General features: G+C 34.0%; 1 protein-coding gene and 1 long non-coding RNA gene across 3 annotated transcripts; one reads left to right on the top strand and one right to left on the bottom strand.

Annotated features, from left to right (window-relative positions):
- Nucleotides 1–755: 755 nt before the first annotated feature.
- Nucleotides 756–3,573, bottom strand: LOC129896476 (uncharacterized). Its single transcript, XR_008767981.1, has 2 exons — nt 3,047–3,573; nt 756–1,270 (listed from the first exon to the last, which is right to left on the bottom strand). It is a non-coding gene; the product is annotated as an uncharacterized LOC129896476 (long non-coding RNA).
- An 8,509-nt stretch (nt 3,574–12,082) lies between these two features.
- Nucleotides 12,083–18,693, top strand: LOC129895901 (uncharacterized). Of its 2 annotated transcripts, none has more exons than XM_055971686.1 (7): nt 12,083–12,224; nt 12,464–12,694; nt 15,633–15,872; nt 15,973–16,084; nt 16,187–16,365; nt 17,668–17,904; nt 18,202–18,693. In XM_055971686.1, exons 2-7 carry the CDS (start codon nt 12,511–12,513, stop codon nt 18,483–18,485), a joined length of 1,236 nt encoding a protein of 411 aa, XP_055827661.1. In that variant the 5' UTR covers nt 12,083–12,224; nt 12,464–12,510; the 3' UTR covers nt 18,486–18,693. The 2 variants fall into 2 exon arrangements, with proteins under 2 accessions (XP_055827661.1, XP_055827660.1); XM_055971685.1 differs by having other exon boundaries at nt 18,196–18,693.
- The last annotated feature ends 194 nt before the right edge of the window (nt 18,694–18,887 follow it).

The raw sequence follows: 18,887 nt of genomic DNA, 5'->3' as shown, positions 1-18,887 counted from the left end.
GAGATGGGTATTTTCTATTTTACACATTAATTAAAAAATCATTAATAGATTGATCAACTTTACTATTTTGTCCTTTATTTATATCAATGTACATAAAAATAAGTTAGACAAAATATACGTAAAGTATAGGAATAACTAGTATTAAAAATTGTTCACATTTGAAAATGTCATATTAATTGTAGAAGTTAAATGTGAAAATTTTAATTAATATTATCTTGATTTAGTAAGCGATCAAATAATATGAGAAAACTATCCACAATAGTGGATTTCAGTATCGAGATAGCATTTCCTTTGGAGAAAGTCTTGGATGAGTTACCTTGAAGTCTTTTATAGCAAACAGCATAAGAGATTCAACTTCAAAGTCCCAACCTCCCCTAGAAAATACGACATACTCGTCACATGAAAGAGTAGGTGAACCGCGGCATAACACGTCATTATTACAAAGAACTTTTGACCTAACGAAAAAGTAGCTGCAAGTATTTATAGAAGCCCAACTCACAAGCAAGGATGGAGTGATGTCAAAAGTAAGACTAACAAGCTGTCGGCTACGGGGTACTAGAAGTCCCAAAAAATGATAATTTTGCTATAATTTTTTTGTCATTTGCACCTAATAATGATATCTTTACCATACATCACGTTGTCTCTTTTAGGTTCATTGTCCACAAGAAATGCTACTTAACAGTCGGCCAGGCCTTACCAACGTCCCTCAGTTGAGTTCATCCCAATAGATAGACCTATTTACGGATGTCAAACAGTTCACCAGAATCAAATTATACATCTTTAAGAATACAATCAAACAAATGATCACCCAATAGACCCAAAGAACCTAAGGAAACACTTTTGGTAGCACTTTCTGCCTCTCAGAAGAAAAAGAAATATAATATACTAAAATATTAGCCAGCAGCCATCAATTTGCTAGAAGAACTTGAGTTTTCCTTTGCCCATGTGTGCTTTCCCGCGTTCCACATAACATGCTGCTTTTTGAGTCCCTGTCAAGTCAGAACAGGAGTCACCAGCCCCTAGAGTGACTGCAAAGTAAAGATAGATAGTGCAGAGAAAAGCTAGGAGGCCAAGCGCAGTTAGAAGGAACTGGTGGCGCTGAAGTACTGTTGAACAGCTTCCAAGCTCATTACTACGGGAGTATTGACTCTTCTTTTGATCGGTAGATGAAAATGCTGTCTGTGTCTGTGACCTCCGATGAGGTGAAGTTATTATGCTGTCAAGCGCCATAACTTAATAACAGCTAATCTTTGGCAGCCGACCACAGTTCCTGCACCTACCAATTCAACATGGTAAATATTAAGAGTATCAAAAGAAAGCATAATTCATCTAGAAGTGTTCACTGACTTGCAGACAGAAGTGAAAAATCAATATCCAATGACACTTAGTAAGAAAGAGAAAAGGATGGGGACGAGCATGAAGAAAAAACAAAATAGTACGCGTTACTTATACAACTGCCTGGTAAGGTTCATCTCAAGCAACCCCCAATGTATGCAGACAATACATGTGAGCTGTAGTATAATAACTAAAACAGAAGGAATAAATTATGAAAAAGCAAGAAATAACAGAAATGGCGATGGCGGAAGTAAAGTAAATGGGAAATACAAAGGCTGACAACAAATAGGCATGCTGATGTCTTTCGTACATGTGCTAAATTTTTGTATTGGAGTGAGACAAGGGAAAAGATAGATATGTAAGTACGAAATACTGAAGAACAAAAATGGAAAGAAGAGAAGATAAAAGATCATTATTTGCTCTAGCTCTCGATCACTTTTAACAATAACATGTTCTATATGAGATTCATTTGTATTTTACTTGGTTCGAGATCTAGTTTACCAAGTGTGAATCCAAACACAGCCTATTTTTAAGGAAGGGAGTTCGTTAACATGCAAAAATACATCAAATGAAGCCATCAGACTGATCAATATAAAAATAAGAATGTGCTGGCCCATACACCCACAAATGTGCAGGCCAATAGCTGAAAGTTTGTAAATTGATTCAATAGCACCCACAAATGTTCAAATCAAACCATCTCTATCCAGAAACAATGTTCGTAACTGAGATGATATGGGAAATTAGGTGACATTATTCTTCATCAAGAAAAACTAAGTGACATTATTCAGGCACTCCAAATATTTTCTTACATAGCATCTACACTGACTCCTGTAGCCACTTGAACTGAATCATATCACTGTCTAATCATGAAAATAACTCAAAGAGATTCTTCCCCACCATTACATCCTTCACCAGTTTAACTATGCAAGATGATAGCAGTGCATGATGGAACCATCAAGGAAAAGAAAAACAAAATCAAACATCTAGCAGAGCCAATGCAAAGACCAAGTTTGAATTGCGGAAATAGGCCAACCAGGTTCAATCACTCCATTTTAAGAAACTTTAACCGACTTCTCTCATAATGTTCAAGAGTGATTAATCCAATCTAAGAAATTCAGACTTGTTTATAACATGTTCTCCAGCAGTAATTCAGCGGGTTGGTTTTATGAGACAACAGAGTCGATAGAAGTTACAGCTAAAGCTTTAATGCAATGCATGTAATGTATCATTCACATAGACTTCAAATATGTTTGACATTAAAAGGTTCATTTGTACACGATTTTACCACTTTGCTTGTGCAACCTGTGAAGCAATTACTCCTGTGCATCCCATCGCCATAACTTTCCAACTCATTAAGGAGTTCACATATTTATCTCCAAATAGAGGACACGATTTCCGTAAATCTTATAATCTTAATTCCACAGAATCACTGTAATCACACGGATCTTAATTTTATAGACTGTACTTATAATCGTGTTAGTCAATCGAACAACTCAAAACCTAAAATCAGAAGTTCCCGAAATTGCTAATGGACGAGTAAGCAAATAATCAAATTAATGGAGAGCTCAACAACATTCCGACGAAAGAAAAATAAAACAACAAAGGCACATCAGATCTGCAAAAACAACCGGCTAACAGGCATACGCATATATCAATGCAGGTTAACAGAAACACATGCGATAGATCCAAATACGAAAAGGACGATGCTTACAATATAAGAAAAATGAATGATAGCAGCCGTCGAATCGATCGGAGCAAATACGCGTGTTGAAGCAATTGTCGTTTTCGTTATATGATCGAAATAGTGAATCGCCGGCAATGTAAGAGTCGAGCTCCCTCAATGAGAGGAGAGGTGCGGGCGATAACACGGAGCGGACACGCACTTTCTCGATGTAAAGAGCATGAGATGGAGAGGTGAAATTGCGATTTTACGCGTAAGAGAGACTTTATAATTGTAATCAGTTTGGGGATCTTTTTTTGGTGAAGCTGGAATATAATTGTTGTTTATCCATTTTGCATTTTGACCCTTGGGATGATCCAAGGGTCGGATCTTCGTTTTAGCATCCTGTATAGTCCCCGGGTGCGCACCATGTATTTTTAAAAGTCTGAATTCAGCGGTAGGCCTCTGTAGCAATTTTTATTTGGATGTCATTTATTTTTATTAAGATTTAAATATTTGAATTTAAATGCATATCTGAATAATTAAAATATTATTAGCTTAACGCAAAGAATTTGAGTGAGGGGATCTGATTACTTTGTAATTAATATTGTTTGTTTTTCAATATCTAAATACACACAATTTATTTATATGTACATAAAAAAATTAATTAAATATTAAAACAATTAATAAAATAAAATCACTTTTTGATAAAAAAAATAAAATAAATGAAAGGCTTATTCTAGCTAATGATGGTGAAGATAGTTTGTATTGATGGTGATGGTGGCAATAGTTGTTGTTAGTGGCTAATATTGATGATAGTGATAGTTGTGACGATGGAGGCGGTTGATGTTTTGGTGACTATCATAATGGTGGAGATAGTAGTGGTGTTGGTGGTTGTAACGGTGAAATTGATTGATGTTAGTAGTTGGTGGTGACTAAAGAATGTGTGGTGATTGATAATGTGTTTGTGATAGTTGGCGTCAGTGTTAGTGATGATGACGGAGGTTGTTGCTAGTAAAGATTGACCATAGCGGTGGTAAAGGTTGATTGTAGTGGTGAAGGTGGCGGTGGTGGTGATAGTGACCAAATAATATATGGTGATAGTTGACGGTGGGACTGATTGTGATGGCGGAGTTTGTTAGTCAATTGACTGTAGTGGTGGCAATGATGGTGGAGGTAGCGGTTGCTACAAAGATGGGGTGACAATTAATATAATTATAATGATAAATGAGATAAATGTAGTAGCAGCTGATAATAGTGGTTAGCAATAGTGGTAATTTTGATGGTAAAGGTGGTTGGTGGTAGATGACGGTAATGGTGGTTGAACATGGTAGTAGTGGTGGTGGTTATGATGAAAGAGGTGGTTAGTAGTGGTGGCCGGTGATTGTGGATAGAGTGATGGTGAACATTATATACACAAGAATACCTCTTAATGATATTAAAACTCTATTTTATATCTTAATGATTAAGACATATTGAGACCAATTAAGTGCATCAACTCTTAATGAAACTAAATGCACTTAATGGTTTAATGTCCGAACCATTCAAACTCACACTTCTACTAATTGCAAACAAATGGAGCATTAGACTCCTTAGCTAAACTTTGTTTATTTTAAACACCTTATGTCAGGTCCTAGTGTGTCATTTTGATACTTTTTACTGATTTGACACATGATGTATATGCACAACATCTGAGCGTGTGAATTTTTTTTGTATATATAGAATCTATTTATTTTCCTTCTTCTTCTTCACTTTTTCTCTCTCCCATCAACTTCACCTTCCACCACCACCACATATCTATCATTTCTCTTCATTTACCCTTTTTTTTATTACCACCGAAACCATCCATCTCTATCATTTACTTTTTTTCTCCACCACAAGAACCACCAAATGTCCATTCTTCTAATTCATCTATAACAACAATTCGAAAAAATAAATCTGGATCTAAAGAAATTATGAAACTTCATTTTCATATATTCATAATCTAAAAATTCTTATTGCATAAAAGTTATATAATTATTTTTTTACATTTTATTTAATGTTCTCACATACAGTGATTGAATATTAAGTACATATTGGGGGATTAAGTACATAATGGGGGAGTGTGAAATTGACTGTAAAAAAAGTTAAAGATAATAAATGAGTTGTGCTTCGAAGCTGCGAAGAACGCAACTTTTTCGTTAAAATCTGGAGAATTCTCAATTTCAAGTCTTGAAAAAGATGTTTCTATGCCCTGTTTTTCGTCTTTGCCTTTGAATATTTTCAACAATAAAGTTTCTCAATTTTTTTAATCTTATAATTTATGAAGACTTGTTACAAAATCATGTAACACATTAAATTACACGTAATTATATTCTTGGATAACTTTAATAGAAACAATTTATTGTTGTTCCATATATTTGGAAAAGGAAAAAGTTTAAATATGTCATCGAACTTTGAGAAAAGGTTCATTTATGTCATCCATTAAAAGTTTGACTCATTTATGTCATTATCGTTTGAGAAAAAGCTCATCTATGCCATTATTTTTTAACTCCAATTTATTATTTGTGATTAATAGTTACTTGTACATATACAAAACAGTGGAGATGAATACACATTCAGAAAATTTTCACAAAATTCTATTTATCACTCTTTCAAATGGCAATGACATACATAAGTTAAATTTTTAACGGATAACATAAATAAATATTTTCTCAAGATTTAATGATGTATTTGAGCCTTTTTCCCTTTCAAAAAAATAAATGGCATATCAAAAACATAAGAAACCCAAATAAAAAACTTGTCTCATTTATGTTTATTACGTAAATGAAGTTGACAGCGATTTATCCATATTTGCAGGCGTAATTTTAGCTAGGCAATATCTGATTAACATCTTATCAAATGTGATTATTGGACGAATCAGCGACTAACGAAAATTTAGGTTGTTTTATAGGTGTAATCGCAATATCTTTTTTTAATAAATAACTGTACTATAGGTTTCCTTTAATTTGTAAATGCAGTAAATTAGCATATTCATAAAAGTGGTGTTCACAGTTAAAATTAACGAGTTCAATATTGTATTATTAAAATTATAAATTATAAATTCACATGTAACCTATTATAAAATGTATTACTCATAATGTTGGGATCTTAATGTGTATTTTTTAAAGAAAATCATTTTAAGCTTGTTTTTTCTTTTTCCTTATTCATACACATATTTCTAGGAAGTAAATAAGCATTTATCCTGTAGTTATTTGGATATGTTGTTGCTGTTTGGTATAATTATATATTTAAAATTTACTAGATCAATTAATTAGATTGTATACATTGAAGTAGTTGTTCACGAGGAGTTTTTCATCCGAATACCTTACAAATATGACCGTACAAAATCGAATTAAAATTGATAATTTGAATGAAATATTTTTTATTGATTTATTGATAATGAATTATTGATTTAGCGGTAATGATTTTGATATTCTTGTTATTATCGAATTATCGGTTCTTAACGCGTAATCGATAATTTGATAGTAACTTAAATAATTATATTTATGTCATTTGGTATATAAGGTCTTTGACTGACTGTCTCAAATTTTTGGTTATTCTACAATGTGATAGTATTTGTCTTTGAACAACATGCAACCAGTGAATTCATGTGCATGGTTCATTTGGTTTGTCACTTTATTTGTAAGTGAATTTCAATGATTTTTTTTATGTCAAATCTTAACGATTAAATCAATAATTGAATCGATAACCAATAAATCAATATCTTAATAATTTTATAACTGGCCGATACTCAAACCCTACTCTTCCCTACTCACAAGGTTTGGATTTATTTGTTTCACAACACATTTGGTCCTACTTGTAAAATAGTAAAAATGACACTATGTATTTACTTGTTAGCACCCTTATTTTACCTCGTCCTACTACAACTCTGCAAGCTTTTCTCTTGCACTTCCTTTCCTTTTTATTCTTCAGAATGTTTAAGGTCTAAAGTAGATTACAAACCATTTTTTTTAATTTAAAAAGTCAATATTTAAAGTTAGAATTTAAGACAACATGTCTAAAGTTTAATTTCAGTAAGTCAAATTTCAGAAATGTGAAGTTGTTAAAATTTCATATTCTTACATATAAAGTGTTATATAAGTGGTTGTTCATTTCTTTCTTACCCACTAACTTTATCCTTTATTTTTTCCTACCCAATTATTTAATAGCCTGTATGTTATGATATTAAAACATATAGATACAAATTCGGTAAAATTACTTAATTGACTGTGTTTTAAAAAATATTTATCATTTTTAAATATACTTTTATTTTATTACCATTTTTAACAATTAATAGCAATATTTTAATTAAAGAAATATTATATTTCCTTTTTATTTAAGGAAGAGGAAAGGGTTTTCTCTCTCTAAGGTTTCTCTAAGGTTTGTGCGTCTCTCTCTTCTTCCTTCATCTCTTCTTCATTCTTCCATTATTCCTTCATCTTCTTATTTATTTCAGACGGAATCTATAAATTTTAGGTGCATAATTGTAATGAAAGGTCAGAAATCTCCTAGAAGAAGCCCAAGAATTCGAATTGTTGATTCAACCGACAGTGGTGAAGTGAATGTCGGTCCAAATTTTGGTTTGGGAATTTCTGCAAATCAATCTCCAAAAGAAGCTGGTGGTGAGGTTAATCAAAATTTCCAAGCATTGCATGTGAAGAAAAAGGGCGGTAGAAGTAAGAAAAAAACCAATGAATTGAGTTCTAAATAGAAAAGAAAACGAGTTGATGTTGCATCGGCATCTAAGAAATTTGTTGACAGTGATGATGATTTTGAGGATTTACCTCCTCAATTTCAGTCAAAGAAAGTGAAACCTACAGTTGCTCAGGAGAAGAATCCAAAAATTCGAAATCGATTGTGCAAAAATACGGTTCTACTGGAAAGTTTATATCCGGTATGTCATTCTACCAACACATTATTTAACTGATAGCATTTTCAATCTGTTTATGTGTATTTTCTTAGTTTGTTGTTGTTTTGAACTTGTGTGCTAGATGTTGAAGAAAAATTTGTGTATTTGATACTTTTATTATAGTTTAAATTTATTTGCTCAAGTTTATTATATCAGTGATTGTTGGGAGTTTTGTCATTAATTGTTAGATCTTTTGTGTTGCAATTTGTTTATTTTTTTTAAATAAATAAATATAAATGAATTAAACTTTGAATTAAAATGTATTACACATACATTAAAGTTGAATTAGAAGAGAATAAGAGATGAATAAAATCTGTAGTTAATTGAAAAAAGTTTTCAGTTATCTGTACACCACAAAAATGAATTAAACTTGAATGAAATTGTGTATTACACACATTAAAGTTGAATTAGAAGGGAATTAGAGACGAATGAAACCTATAGCTAATGAAAAAAGTTTTCAGTTTCTCTATTTTGAAATCACTTCTTACGTTAGATTCATAATCCCTTAATCTTTTGTATTTATCTTATTGTTGAGCTTAAGACCAAAGGAAGATTTGATAGCAATAAATAGATCTTCTAAGATCATTGCTATGTATTATCAATTATTGTCATATAAAAGACATTCCAATATAAAAACAGTCATGGGTAGAATTTGCAATCTTCTATTTTCTCTTGCAGTTTTCATTATGCTTCATTACCATTCTTCTTCACTAGCTAATATTAGCACTGATAAAGCTACTCTTCTTTCCTTGAAATCTCACATATCTTTTAAGTCCTATTTGAGGGTTCATGTTAAGATATAATTATCTATAGTGATAGATTGAAATTATTTATATGCAGGATCGTAAATTTAATTGTTTATCAAATAAATACTATCTTTTGTATTGGTCTTATTAAACTCAATAGTATTTTTATAATGATTTTATATTTTAAATTTTATAGGGACTGTGGAGTTTTTGTGGCTGCATTTGCGGAGTTAGTGAGCAATGGCCAGGATATTGCAAATCAACAACTAAGTGCAGACAGTCTCTGAAAGAGGTTTGGAGCTCTACTATGAGAATATGCAGTGAAGAAGCAAAAGAGTAACCTTCAAAGTGAAGATAAAAGACCACATAAATAAATAAATGTAGTTATATTAGTTAAAATGTATATGAAAACTATGTTGTCTAAAAACAGTTTATAGCTGATGTATTAGTTAGATTTTGAAGATTGTTTTGTGCTATCCTTTTTAAGATAATTTTTGTACACGTAAAATACAATTTTAATATAGTTTTTTGTTCATGTAAAATATATCTTCCTTTTTTATAATGCAATACATAGCTACGTTAATGTTAAAGTGTTTCAGTAGTGTTATCAAACTGAAACCTGCATTATGAATTAAACTTGAATGAAAAATGAATTAAACTTGAATAAAAATTAAATTACATACATATTAAAGTTGAATTAGAATAGAATTAGACACAAATGAAAAGTGTGGCTAATGAAAAAGCCTTCAGTGATCTATAGAAATACAAAAATGAATTACATACACACTAAAGTTGAATTAGAAGAGAATTAGACACGGATGAAAATTGTAGCTAATGAAAAAGCCTTCAGTGATGTGTTTCAGTAGTTTTATCAAACTAAAACCTGCATTGTGAATTAAACTTGAATAAAAACTGAATTAAACTTGAATAAAAAATAAATTACATACATATTAAAGTTGAATTAGAATAGAATTAGACACGAATGAAAAGTGTGGCTAATGAAAAAGCATTCAGTGATCTATAAAAATACAAAAATGAATTACATACACACTAAAGTTGATTGGACCACCAAGAAACTTTCAAAATTGCAACATATCTTGCAATCTGGAAGGAAAAATATGCACAATGCAATGGCTTTCCAATGTTGCTGCTATGCAACAGTCTTGGAGGTACAGGTACAGGATTTTGCAGGTACACTCAACAAGCAAGCCTGAGGTTGCAACAAATGCAACATGCAGCACCCTTGAAAATTGCAACACCATAACTGCAGCAAGTAGCATAGCTCCAAGAGTGAACAACATACATGTTCAACCATCTCTGGGACTTCTTCTGGAGTTCTTTTCTTTCCTCTGCCTTTCTTCTTTTCTTATTATGCAGGCACACTCTGAACTACAGCACATGAAAGCACTATCAGCTTGCAAGCAACAACTAACTTTTAGTGTGGTTTTGAGTTTGGCTGTGCAGCAACAGTTCCAATACATGGAGCACAAAAAGGAATGGTGGATCACAATGCAGGGATCCTTGATGAGAGTAACCTGCTACACCAAACAATCCAACCATAGCAATCAAATACATCATCCAATACAGATCTGTACCAGTAGTCCATCACCCTCTTTTGCTTGTGGTTGCTTACTAGTTTGTGCAGGTTTCACAAAGCTAAACCAACTGCAGCAACTATGGAGCATTGCAACATTCAACAATACCAAACAATCTTGGGGATTCCTTGGGTTTAGTTGTTTGTGCAGGTACAAAGGCAGAACTGCAGCACCTATAACTAGCAGGGCTGCAACAACATCACAGCCAGAAGCAATACACAAACTGAACAACAACCAACAACCCTCAACAAATTGCATCATCCATCGCTAAAAATGCTCCAAATTTTGCAGGATTACAGCAACTCCAAAAATTACAGAGCCCAAGAAGTTTCAGCTCGAATGGATAATCAGAAACGTTAGTCGAGCAACCTCGAAAAAGGCAGTCGATCACCACTATGAAGGCAGTTATGGATTGACTAGTGCATTCCCTAGCAAAGTGGCCTGCCTCTCCACAGTATATTAATTAAAATTGAACAATAAAGAAATTACACACACATTAAATTTGAATTAAAAGAAAATTAGAGATGACTGAAACCTGTAGCTAATGAAACCAGCCTTCTCTGTAAGCCACAAAAATGAATTAAACTTGAATTAGAAGAAAATTAGACACGAATGGAACATGTAGCTAACAAAACCAGCCTTCAGTGATCTGTGAGGCCACAAAATTGAATTAAAGTTGAACAACAAAGGAATTAAACTCACATTAAACTTGAATTAAAAGAGAATTAGAGACGATTGAAATCTGTAGCTAATGAAACCAGCCTTCTCTGTAAGCCACAAAAATGAATTAAACTTGAATTAGAAGAGTATTAGACACGAATGAAACATGTATCTAACAAAACCAGCCTTCAGTGATCTGTAGGCCACAAAAATGAATTAAAATTGAACAACAAATGAATTAAACTCACATTAAACTTGAATTAAAAGAGAATTAGAGACGACTGAAACCTGTAGCTAATGAAACCAGCCTTCTCTGTAAGCCACAAAAATGAATTAAACTTGAATTAAGAGAGTATTAGACACGAATGAAACATGTAGCTAACAAAACCAACCTTCAGTGATCTGTGAGGCCACAAAAATGAATTAAAGTTGAACAACAAAGGAATTACACAAACATTAAACTTGAATTAAACTATAAACATAGGAGATCAAAGTTAAATAGATGAACATACGGCGAATCTGAGAAGAAGACAGGATTTGCCGACAGAAAAATCGCCGATTAACAATAGTTTGAACAAGTAATCGCTGCAATCAAAAAAATGAAAATCGTTAATAAAAATAAAAAAATTTGAAGAAAATTTCGCATGAATATTGTTGAATATCATACTATTTGTTGCTCATGTTTGCTTCTTCCTCTTTTTGGCTATGGAGAACAAAAAATTTTCTTCTGAGAAGTGAGATTCCATCGAATACACGTCACTTAATTCCAAAATTGGAGTACAAATATTGTAGAAAGTTGTGGTTGAGAAGCTATGAAGCTAAGTATTGCCCTAATTTTGGAGAAAATTATGGGTGAAAAGATTGGAGAGAATATTGGTGTAGGAAAGTTGGAGAGAAACAGGGGAAGAGAAAATAGGGGGTGAGAGTTAATTTAATTCAAACAATTTGCTATATATGGTTAAAATAATTATGTTGCTCTATATGGTAAATATTTTTTGAATATTGTACATTTAGGTAATTTTCCCTACAAATTCTCTCAACTCTCTTCTCTTTCTTGTTAATTTGTTAAGTTAGTTTATTTTATAAGATAAAGTTAATAATTATAAAGGTGCTAAATTTATTAAAAATTATGATATTTTGCTATGCCGCGTGGAGCCCCCACCCACAAAGAACATTCGTCATCCAAGACAACAAGAGGCATCTTGTTTGTTGCTTTTTTCCAGAAGAGCGTAGAAAGTTCCTGTGTGAGTCGTTTTGCGAATAGCGATCATCGTCGTCTACTTTTCCGGCGTAACTAGGTAAACCTTCCGATTGACTTTCTCTTCCATACTATTAACACAAATTGATTATTGGTTCATCGTTCGTTTACCGCTTTTGTTAATTCTTTTACTTAGGGTTTATTAGAAAGATGATCTCCTTGGTTAATTTACCTGTTGCTTTAATAATTATTACTACATGAATTGTAGTTCAATTAATTTATTGATCGATTCAAATTTTGGAAAAAAGGATGATAAAGGTATAATTTTGGGATTTTCAGGGTTTGCTATTGGAAAATCGTTGAAGAGGAGCTAGAATTTGGTGAAGATGTGGGCAGCTTCTTGCCTTGCGTCATGCTGTGCGGCGTGCGCTTGTGATGCTTGCCGTACGGTAGTGTCAGGGATCAGCCGACGTTCCGCCAGGATTGCCTATTGTGGTCTTTTCGCTTTGTCCCTCATTGTCTCATGGATTCTTAGGGAGGTTGCTGCCCCTCTAATGGAGAAAATACCATGTAAGATTTTTTTTCTTCTTTTCAATTATGATAAAAATGAGCTTTTTCACTTATGCTACGGCTGTCATCTCTGTGTTTCTACCTTTGACTGTTTGGTAATTTGGTCTTGTAAGTTTAAGATCACTTGTCCTGACTCCTAAGTTGATCCTAATAAATATAACTATGTGGATTTAATGGTCCTTAATCTAATGCACAAAGAGCCTAAAATGGTTACTTTATGTGCATTAGCATAAATGGACCAATGAAGATATCAGAATGCTGCAATATGTTAAATTTGAACTGAACCCTGTTGATGGCAACTCAAGATCGACAAGAGGCAGAGATGAAGTTTCCTTCATTTTTTGAGGCAATGAACTTGAATCAATGACCTCTCGTCTTTTGCCATTTCAACTATCTCCCCTACTGTACAAATGGCTAATTGTTATGTTTACCTCTTGTGTGATTGGCTTCAAGCATCTTCATCTAACTCAGTTCCCAAAGTTTCAATACTGAGCTATCTTATTAATTCGGAAAGTGAGAGACTTTACCGGAATGTAAGTCAATACTCATTTTAAACTACAAAATACCAAACCAAATTTGTATCCACGACAATAATTGCTAGTAATTTGATGCTTCTCGTGGTGCCAATTAAGGCCTTCTTCTTAAATCTTCCATGTAAGGCTTTTGTAACCCTCTACTAATCAAAATTTTATTATTTTGGGGCAAGCTAACATCTTGAATTGGTAGAACAAGTCAGCCCATGATTAATTCTCAGCTATGTCAATTCGACCTGGAAAGTGGCCTCTGCAATAAGGATAAGTGCAATGCAAACTGCCAATTGCATCTGGGAATGTTATAAGATGGTGAAGAATAGAAAACCCCACATAGTTGTGTGCATCTGCAAGCTTAGGTAACATTTGAAGCAGAAGAGCTGTGAAAATTAATTTGCCATCTTCCAGTGTTATCTTGAAAAGTAATGAAAGCAAGGTGATGAAAACTAGAGATTTTTTTTTAGGGGAATCTTCCTCAAAAGTTATAACTAATAATGGTCAGGTAACGTCCCATACTGGTAAGGATTTTAGAAGTGAACAAGTTAAAAATAAGTGTAAAACAGAGCTAGTTTGTCGTTGCTCCTTTGTGAGTTTAGGTTTATCCCTTTTATTTCTTCAATTGAATCCTTTTGATTACTTGGGTAAGCATCCCTTGTATGAGTTCAATTTCTCTTTCCCATTGGATTTATTCTAGTAAATAAATGTCTTTTAATTGCTAGATTATCCTTTCTTTTTTCTAAATCTCTTCCCCCTCTTTGTATTTCTTAATCACATCCTTGTTATCTTATCTTGCTTGTTTGGTTGTGATTCAATTTATTATTATCTATCTTGGATTACATCAATTGGTATTGATGTAATATGAGACCCCAAAGTTGAACACAACAAATAAGATAGAGATGAAATCAAAGGATTAACAAGTAAAGAAAGAAATTAGATTAGGGAGAATAGGATTTAGAAAAAAGAAAGTCAATCCAACAATTATATATACATTTAATTATTCGATTAAACCATGGAGGAGAGAATGAACTCATACAATGGAATTCTTTTCAAGAATCCAAAAAGGGTTCATAAAGAGATATAAGGGGATATCCTTAAGCTCACAAAGGAGTACTCAATGTCCAAAACTAGCTAACCCTAATGTGAAAGACTTTAAGACTATTTATACTAGTCTTGCAAAAATAATCAAATTATAAGAATAACCAAATCATAATAATTAGTCACTTGAGCATATTAGTGGCCTTGAAGTCTTCCTTCCATGCTTTCTTTAAGTCCTCCAAGTTCATGATAGTTGTAAGAATGGCCCAAAGCCCTTGATGACCTCCTTGATTGTCACAACTTCCCTCATAAATCCGTTTGAGCATGTTGTGGACTTTAAAAGCTTTTTTGGTAACTCTTCCATGATACTTTAAGCTCTTTGTTATTGATTGAAAGCCTCCATATCCAAGATAGCCCACACCTTCACTCTTGATATCAGTGTTATCAAAAGCAAAAAGCACAAAAAAACTTTAAGGACAGTTGGGGCTTTAAGTGCAAAGTGCAAATAAAGCGTGGTATTTAATAATAAAAGGCCCAAAGGGTGAAAAAAATACAAATATAAATGTTTAGTCCAAGACTAATTTATAAGTATGAATGACAAATATATGAACAAAGAAATTGAAAAATAATTACTATAAAGTGAAATTTCAATTGTTTAGTGTCATCTCTGTAGAAGAGGTTCATTGGCAAGGAAAGTATGCCTTAGAACCTTGATGACGACATTGAAGCGCACATTAAAAGAGGCGAAGCGCTCAACATGTTTTGAGCCTTGTTTCAAGGCTTAAGCGCGCCTTTGATAACGCTGCTTGATATTGACCTTGGTACTTCAGTTTGCATCAGTTAACCTATGGTGAAACTCTTTTTTTTTTCCGAAAATAAATGAAGGTAGAGAGGAAATTACATATTTAGTCTATGAAAATGGCCAGAAACTCTTCTGGCTTGATGGCTTTGCTTTCCTGGAGTCGAGCTTGTGAGTCGTCAATTATTTCTTTAGCTATAGTGAATCTTTTTCTATCGACAACCTCTCTATTTGCACAAGGTAGGGGTAAGACTGCGTATACATCACCCTCCCAGACCGCACTTGTGGTCACTGGGTATGCTGTTGTAGCTATAGTGAAGCTTTGGCAAGCTGTTCTTTGTGTGCTAGTGTCTAATCATTGAGTAATAAGTTGAAATAATTGTGTGTGTGTGTGTCTCTCATTCTCTATTGTCCCTTTCAGCCCCAGTTAACTTGTTGAGGTGATAATGTGAGGTTATTTTTAGCGCCTCAAGTCCACCACCTTGATTTTGGTATAGTCTGGATGATATTGTAGTTTTACTCTTAGTGGCTTGTCTAATCTTCCAAGAATATTTACTCATTGATTATATTGCAGGGATTAATAGCTTTCACACGACACCAAATAGAGAGTGGTTTGAAACAGATGCTGTGCTTCGGGTTAGCTTGGGGAACTTCCTATTTTTCACTATTTTAGCAATCTTAATGATTGGTGTAAAGAACCAGAAAGACCCGCGTGATAGTATGCACCATGGTGGTTGGATGATGAAAGTCATTTGCTGGTGCCTCATGGTAATATTTATGTTTTTCCTTCCAAATGGAATCATCAGCTTCTATGGTAAGTTGAGCTATTTTTTCTTAGAGTCCTTTTGAAATTGATGTGTTAAACTACTGTGCAAAGTTTCAAACTCTATTTCTATACACGTGGATTTGCACAGAGACAATTTCCAAGTTTGGTTCTGGACTATTTCTCCTTGTGCAAGTTGTGCTCTTGTTGGATTTTGTGCATAGTTGGAATGACAAATGGGTTGGATACGATGAGCAGTTCTGGTTAGTTTTATCATATGTATTGCATAGCTATTTTTGCTGTTCTCGCCATCCTCCTCACTCTAATATCTCTTCCTACTCTTGGTTGGCTGTGTTGTTTTACAGGTATGTGGCATTACTTGTCGTTTCACTTGTATGTTATGTGGCTACCTTTGCATTCAACGGAGTGCTCTTCCACTTTTTCACTCCATCTGGACAGGACTGTGGGCTTAACACTTTCTTTATAGTGATGACCCTTATATTAATCTTCGGCTTTGCTGTTGTTACACTGCATCCATCGGTAGGTTCTGTATATTTATTTCCCTTATTGTTGCATATACTTCCTTGTTCTTAAAACTTTTGTTAACCCTAAATTTTACTGGCAAACATGCCACCCCCATATTCATTCATTTGCTTTTCTCATCTGATACCTCTATTTGTGCTGATTGCAATACTGCAAATGTGGCTTTACTAGACAAAGCATATCTGTAAATTTTGGTTGTTGAGCTTACTGCAGATCATGGAAGGTAGAAAGCTTTGCTTTTATGTTAACATATGCTGCACTATCTCTCTCCATGCTAGCATTTTCTTCATCACATCTTCAATTACTCTAACGATTTTTTCATGCTTTCTTGAGGAAATGTTTAATCTAAGTAATTTGAAGAAAATAGTTAGGTTTATTGCTAGTTTCAATGAAAAGGAAGGCTAAATTTCAAAAAAAGTGGTGCCTCATGTATTTCTTCTAAGATCTCATGTGGGATGGATGGGGTGGAGAGTGGGGGTTGGGTGGGTGGGTGGGGAGGTGACAATGAACTTGGAATATCATTTATGGAACTTGTTTTCCCTTTTCAATAGGGAAGTCATTTTCCTCATTTTTAAGGAACTTGTTTTCCTATAGAAAATATTTTTCAAAGCATTTTGACCAATCAAACATGAGAAAATTAGAAAATATATTTTCCTCCATACCAAACACACCCTTCGTTTTCTTGTGACATATTGTTTTGCAAGGAAACCACTTTATTTTTGAAGAATCACACTAAATGTATGGTCTAAGTGGAATTGCTTAAACCAGGACATTTAGCTGCTTCTTAGCATATTGGGTTCATCCTCAACTTGGTCCTTCATAATCCGTAAGCAATAATCATTAATGAAAACAAAACGTCTTTAACTAGTCAAGATGATCTAGGAAACAGCAGGAGCAAGTAGATAGATGCAACACAATTTCTTCGGAGAGTGGGGAGTAGGAGGATCGGAGTTGGAGCTATCTCTTGCCAATACTCATAGCTGGGTATATTTCTAAATCTTCGTGTCGAGATGATGCAACCTTTTGCCATTATTTGATGCATGAGAAAAGAATACCTGTTCAACTGTTAAATCCGTACACACTATGTCAGCGTTTCTACTGAAAGAGAAGAATAGGTTATGTCGATCTGTGCTCATGATCTGTTTATTTGAGGTATTTATGCTTGCCACTGAATGACCAGCTGTTGAAAATGAAATATTTGTCTCACTTTGAAGTTTACTGCCATTTCTTTTGTCAGAATATGAGTTCCATATTCTGGGTCTTTTTCCTTTTCTCAGAGATCAAATTTTCTAAATGTAGGTAGGTGGAAGTATTTTACCTGCATCAGTTTTATCTCTGTACTGTACATACCTTTGCTACAGTGCACTTGCTAGTGAACCTAGGGATTATGAGTGCAACGGTCTACATAAGCACTCCAAGGCTGTTTCCAGTGGCACACTTGCATTAGGGTTGCTAACAACAGTTCTATCTGTTGTCTACTCTGCTGTTCGCGCTGGCTCTTCTACGACTCTGCTTTCTCCTCCAAGCTCACCACGTGCAGGTTAGTTGCCACTATTTCAGGCTATACTGTATTAAGATGTTACAGCTCTTTCATCTTCACTGGTGGGAAACTTTTCATTTTGTTGGACTCTATTTTACCTTTCATTGTCCATTTTGGCATGCTTATGTTATCTGGTGGCTTATACTTGTTCTAGGCTTGGTTGGGTTCGTAAAGTTTATATTAGTCTTTGGAAGTTACTCTTAACCTATTCTACTAGTTTAGCAGTTGTGATATGGGAGATGATCAGCTAATGTGTGGATCATTACTAAATAACTGTTTCTTCTGTTGAAGGTGCAGGGAAGCCTTTGCTACCATTGGACAAGGTCGATGAGGAGGAAGAAAAAGAGCGAGCTAAGCCAGTCACATACTCCTATTCTTTCTTCCACCTTATCTTTTCTCTCGCTAGTATGTACTCGGCAATGCTTCTTACAGGTTGGTCAACCTCTGTGGGAGAGAGTGGAAAATTAGTGGACGTTGGGTGGCCATCTGTCTGGGTCAGGATTGTGACCGGGTGGGCAACTGCAGCTTTGTTTATCTGGTCTCAGGTTGCTCCAATTCTGTTTCCGGACAGAGAGTTCTGAGCAATCTAAGGAATGAATATTACAGTTACTAATGTGATAAGCTTGAACTATGTTTTCGAATGAACTGGAGTTCCTTAATGCAAGGGTTTCGACGCTCCTCCTTTTCTGTTATGTGGATAATGTGTAAGATGATGCCACTGTGATTTTATTCAACTGTATATTTCAGATGCATATTGTGTGGTAATAAATATGGGCTTGCTTTTATAAATGTAGTAGTTTTTCTTAATTGTTAATCCAAAAAAAAATAAAAATTGTACTAAAGGTGCTAGCTTTGTGTCAAATGGAAGTGGATGGTTGAACATTCTTATATATCAACGAATGCAATAAATAGAGCATACTGAATATCAAATGGTTATGCATGAAGAAACGAACGCTTCACCTATTGAAACATTGGCCATCTTT

Source organism: Solanum dulcamara, chromosome 7 (genome assembly GCF_947179165.1).
Source record: "Solanum dulcamara chromosome 7, daSolDulc1.2, whole genome shotgun sequence".
Lineage (NCBI taxonomy): Eukaryota > Viridiplantae > Streptophyta > Magnoliopsida > Solanales > Solanaceae > Solanum > Solanum dulcamara.
The sequence above is the reverse complement of the archived record's forward strand: the minus strand, read 5'-3'. Positions and strand labels throughout refer to the sequence as shown.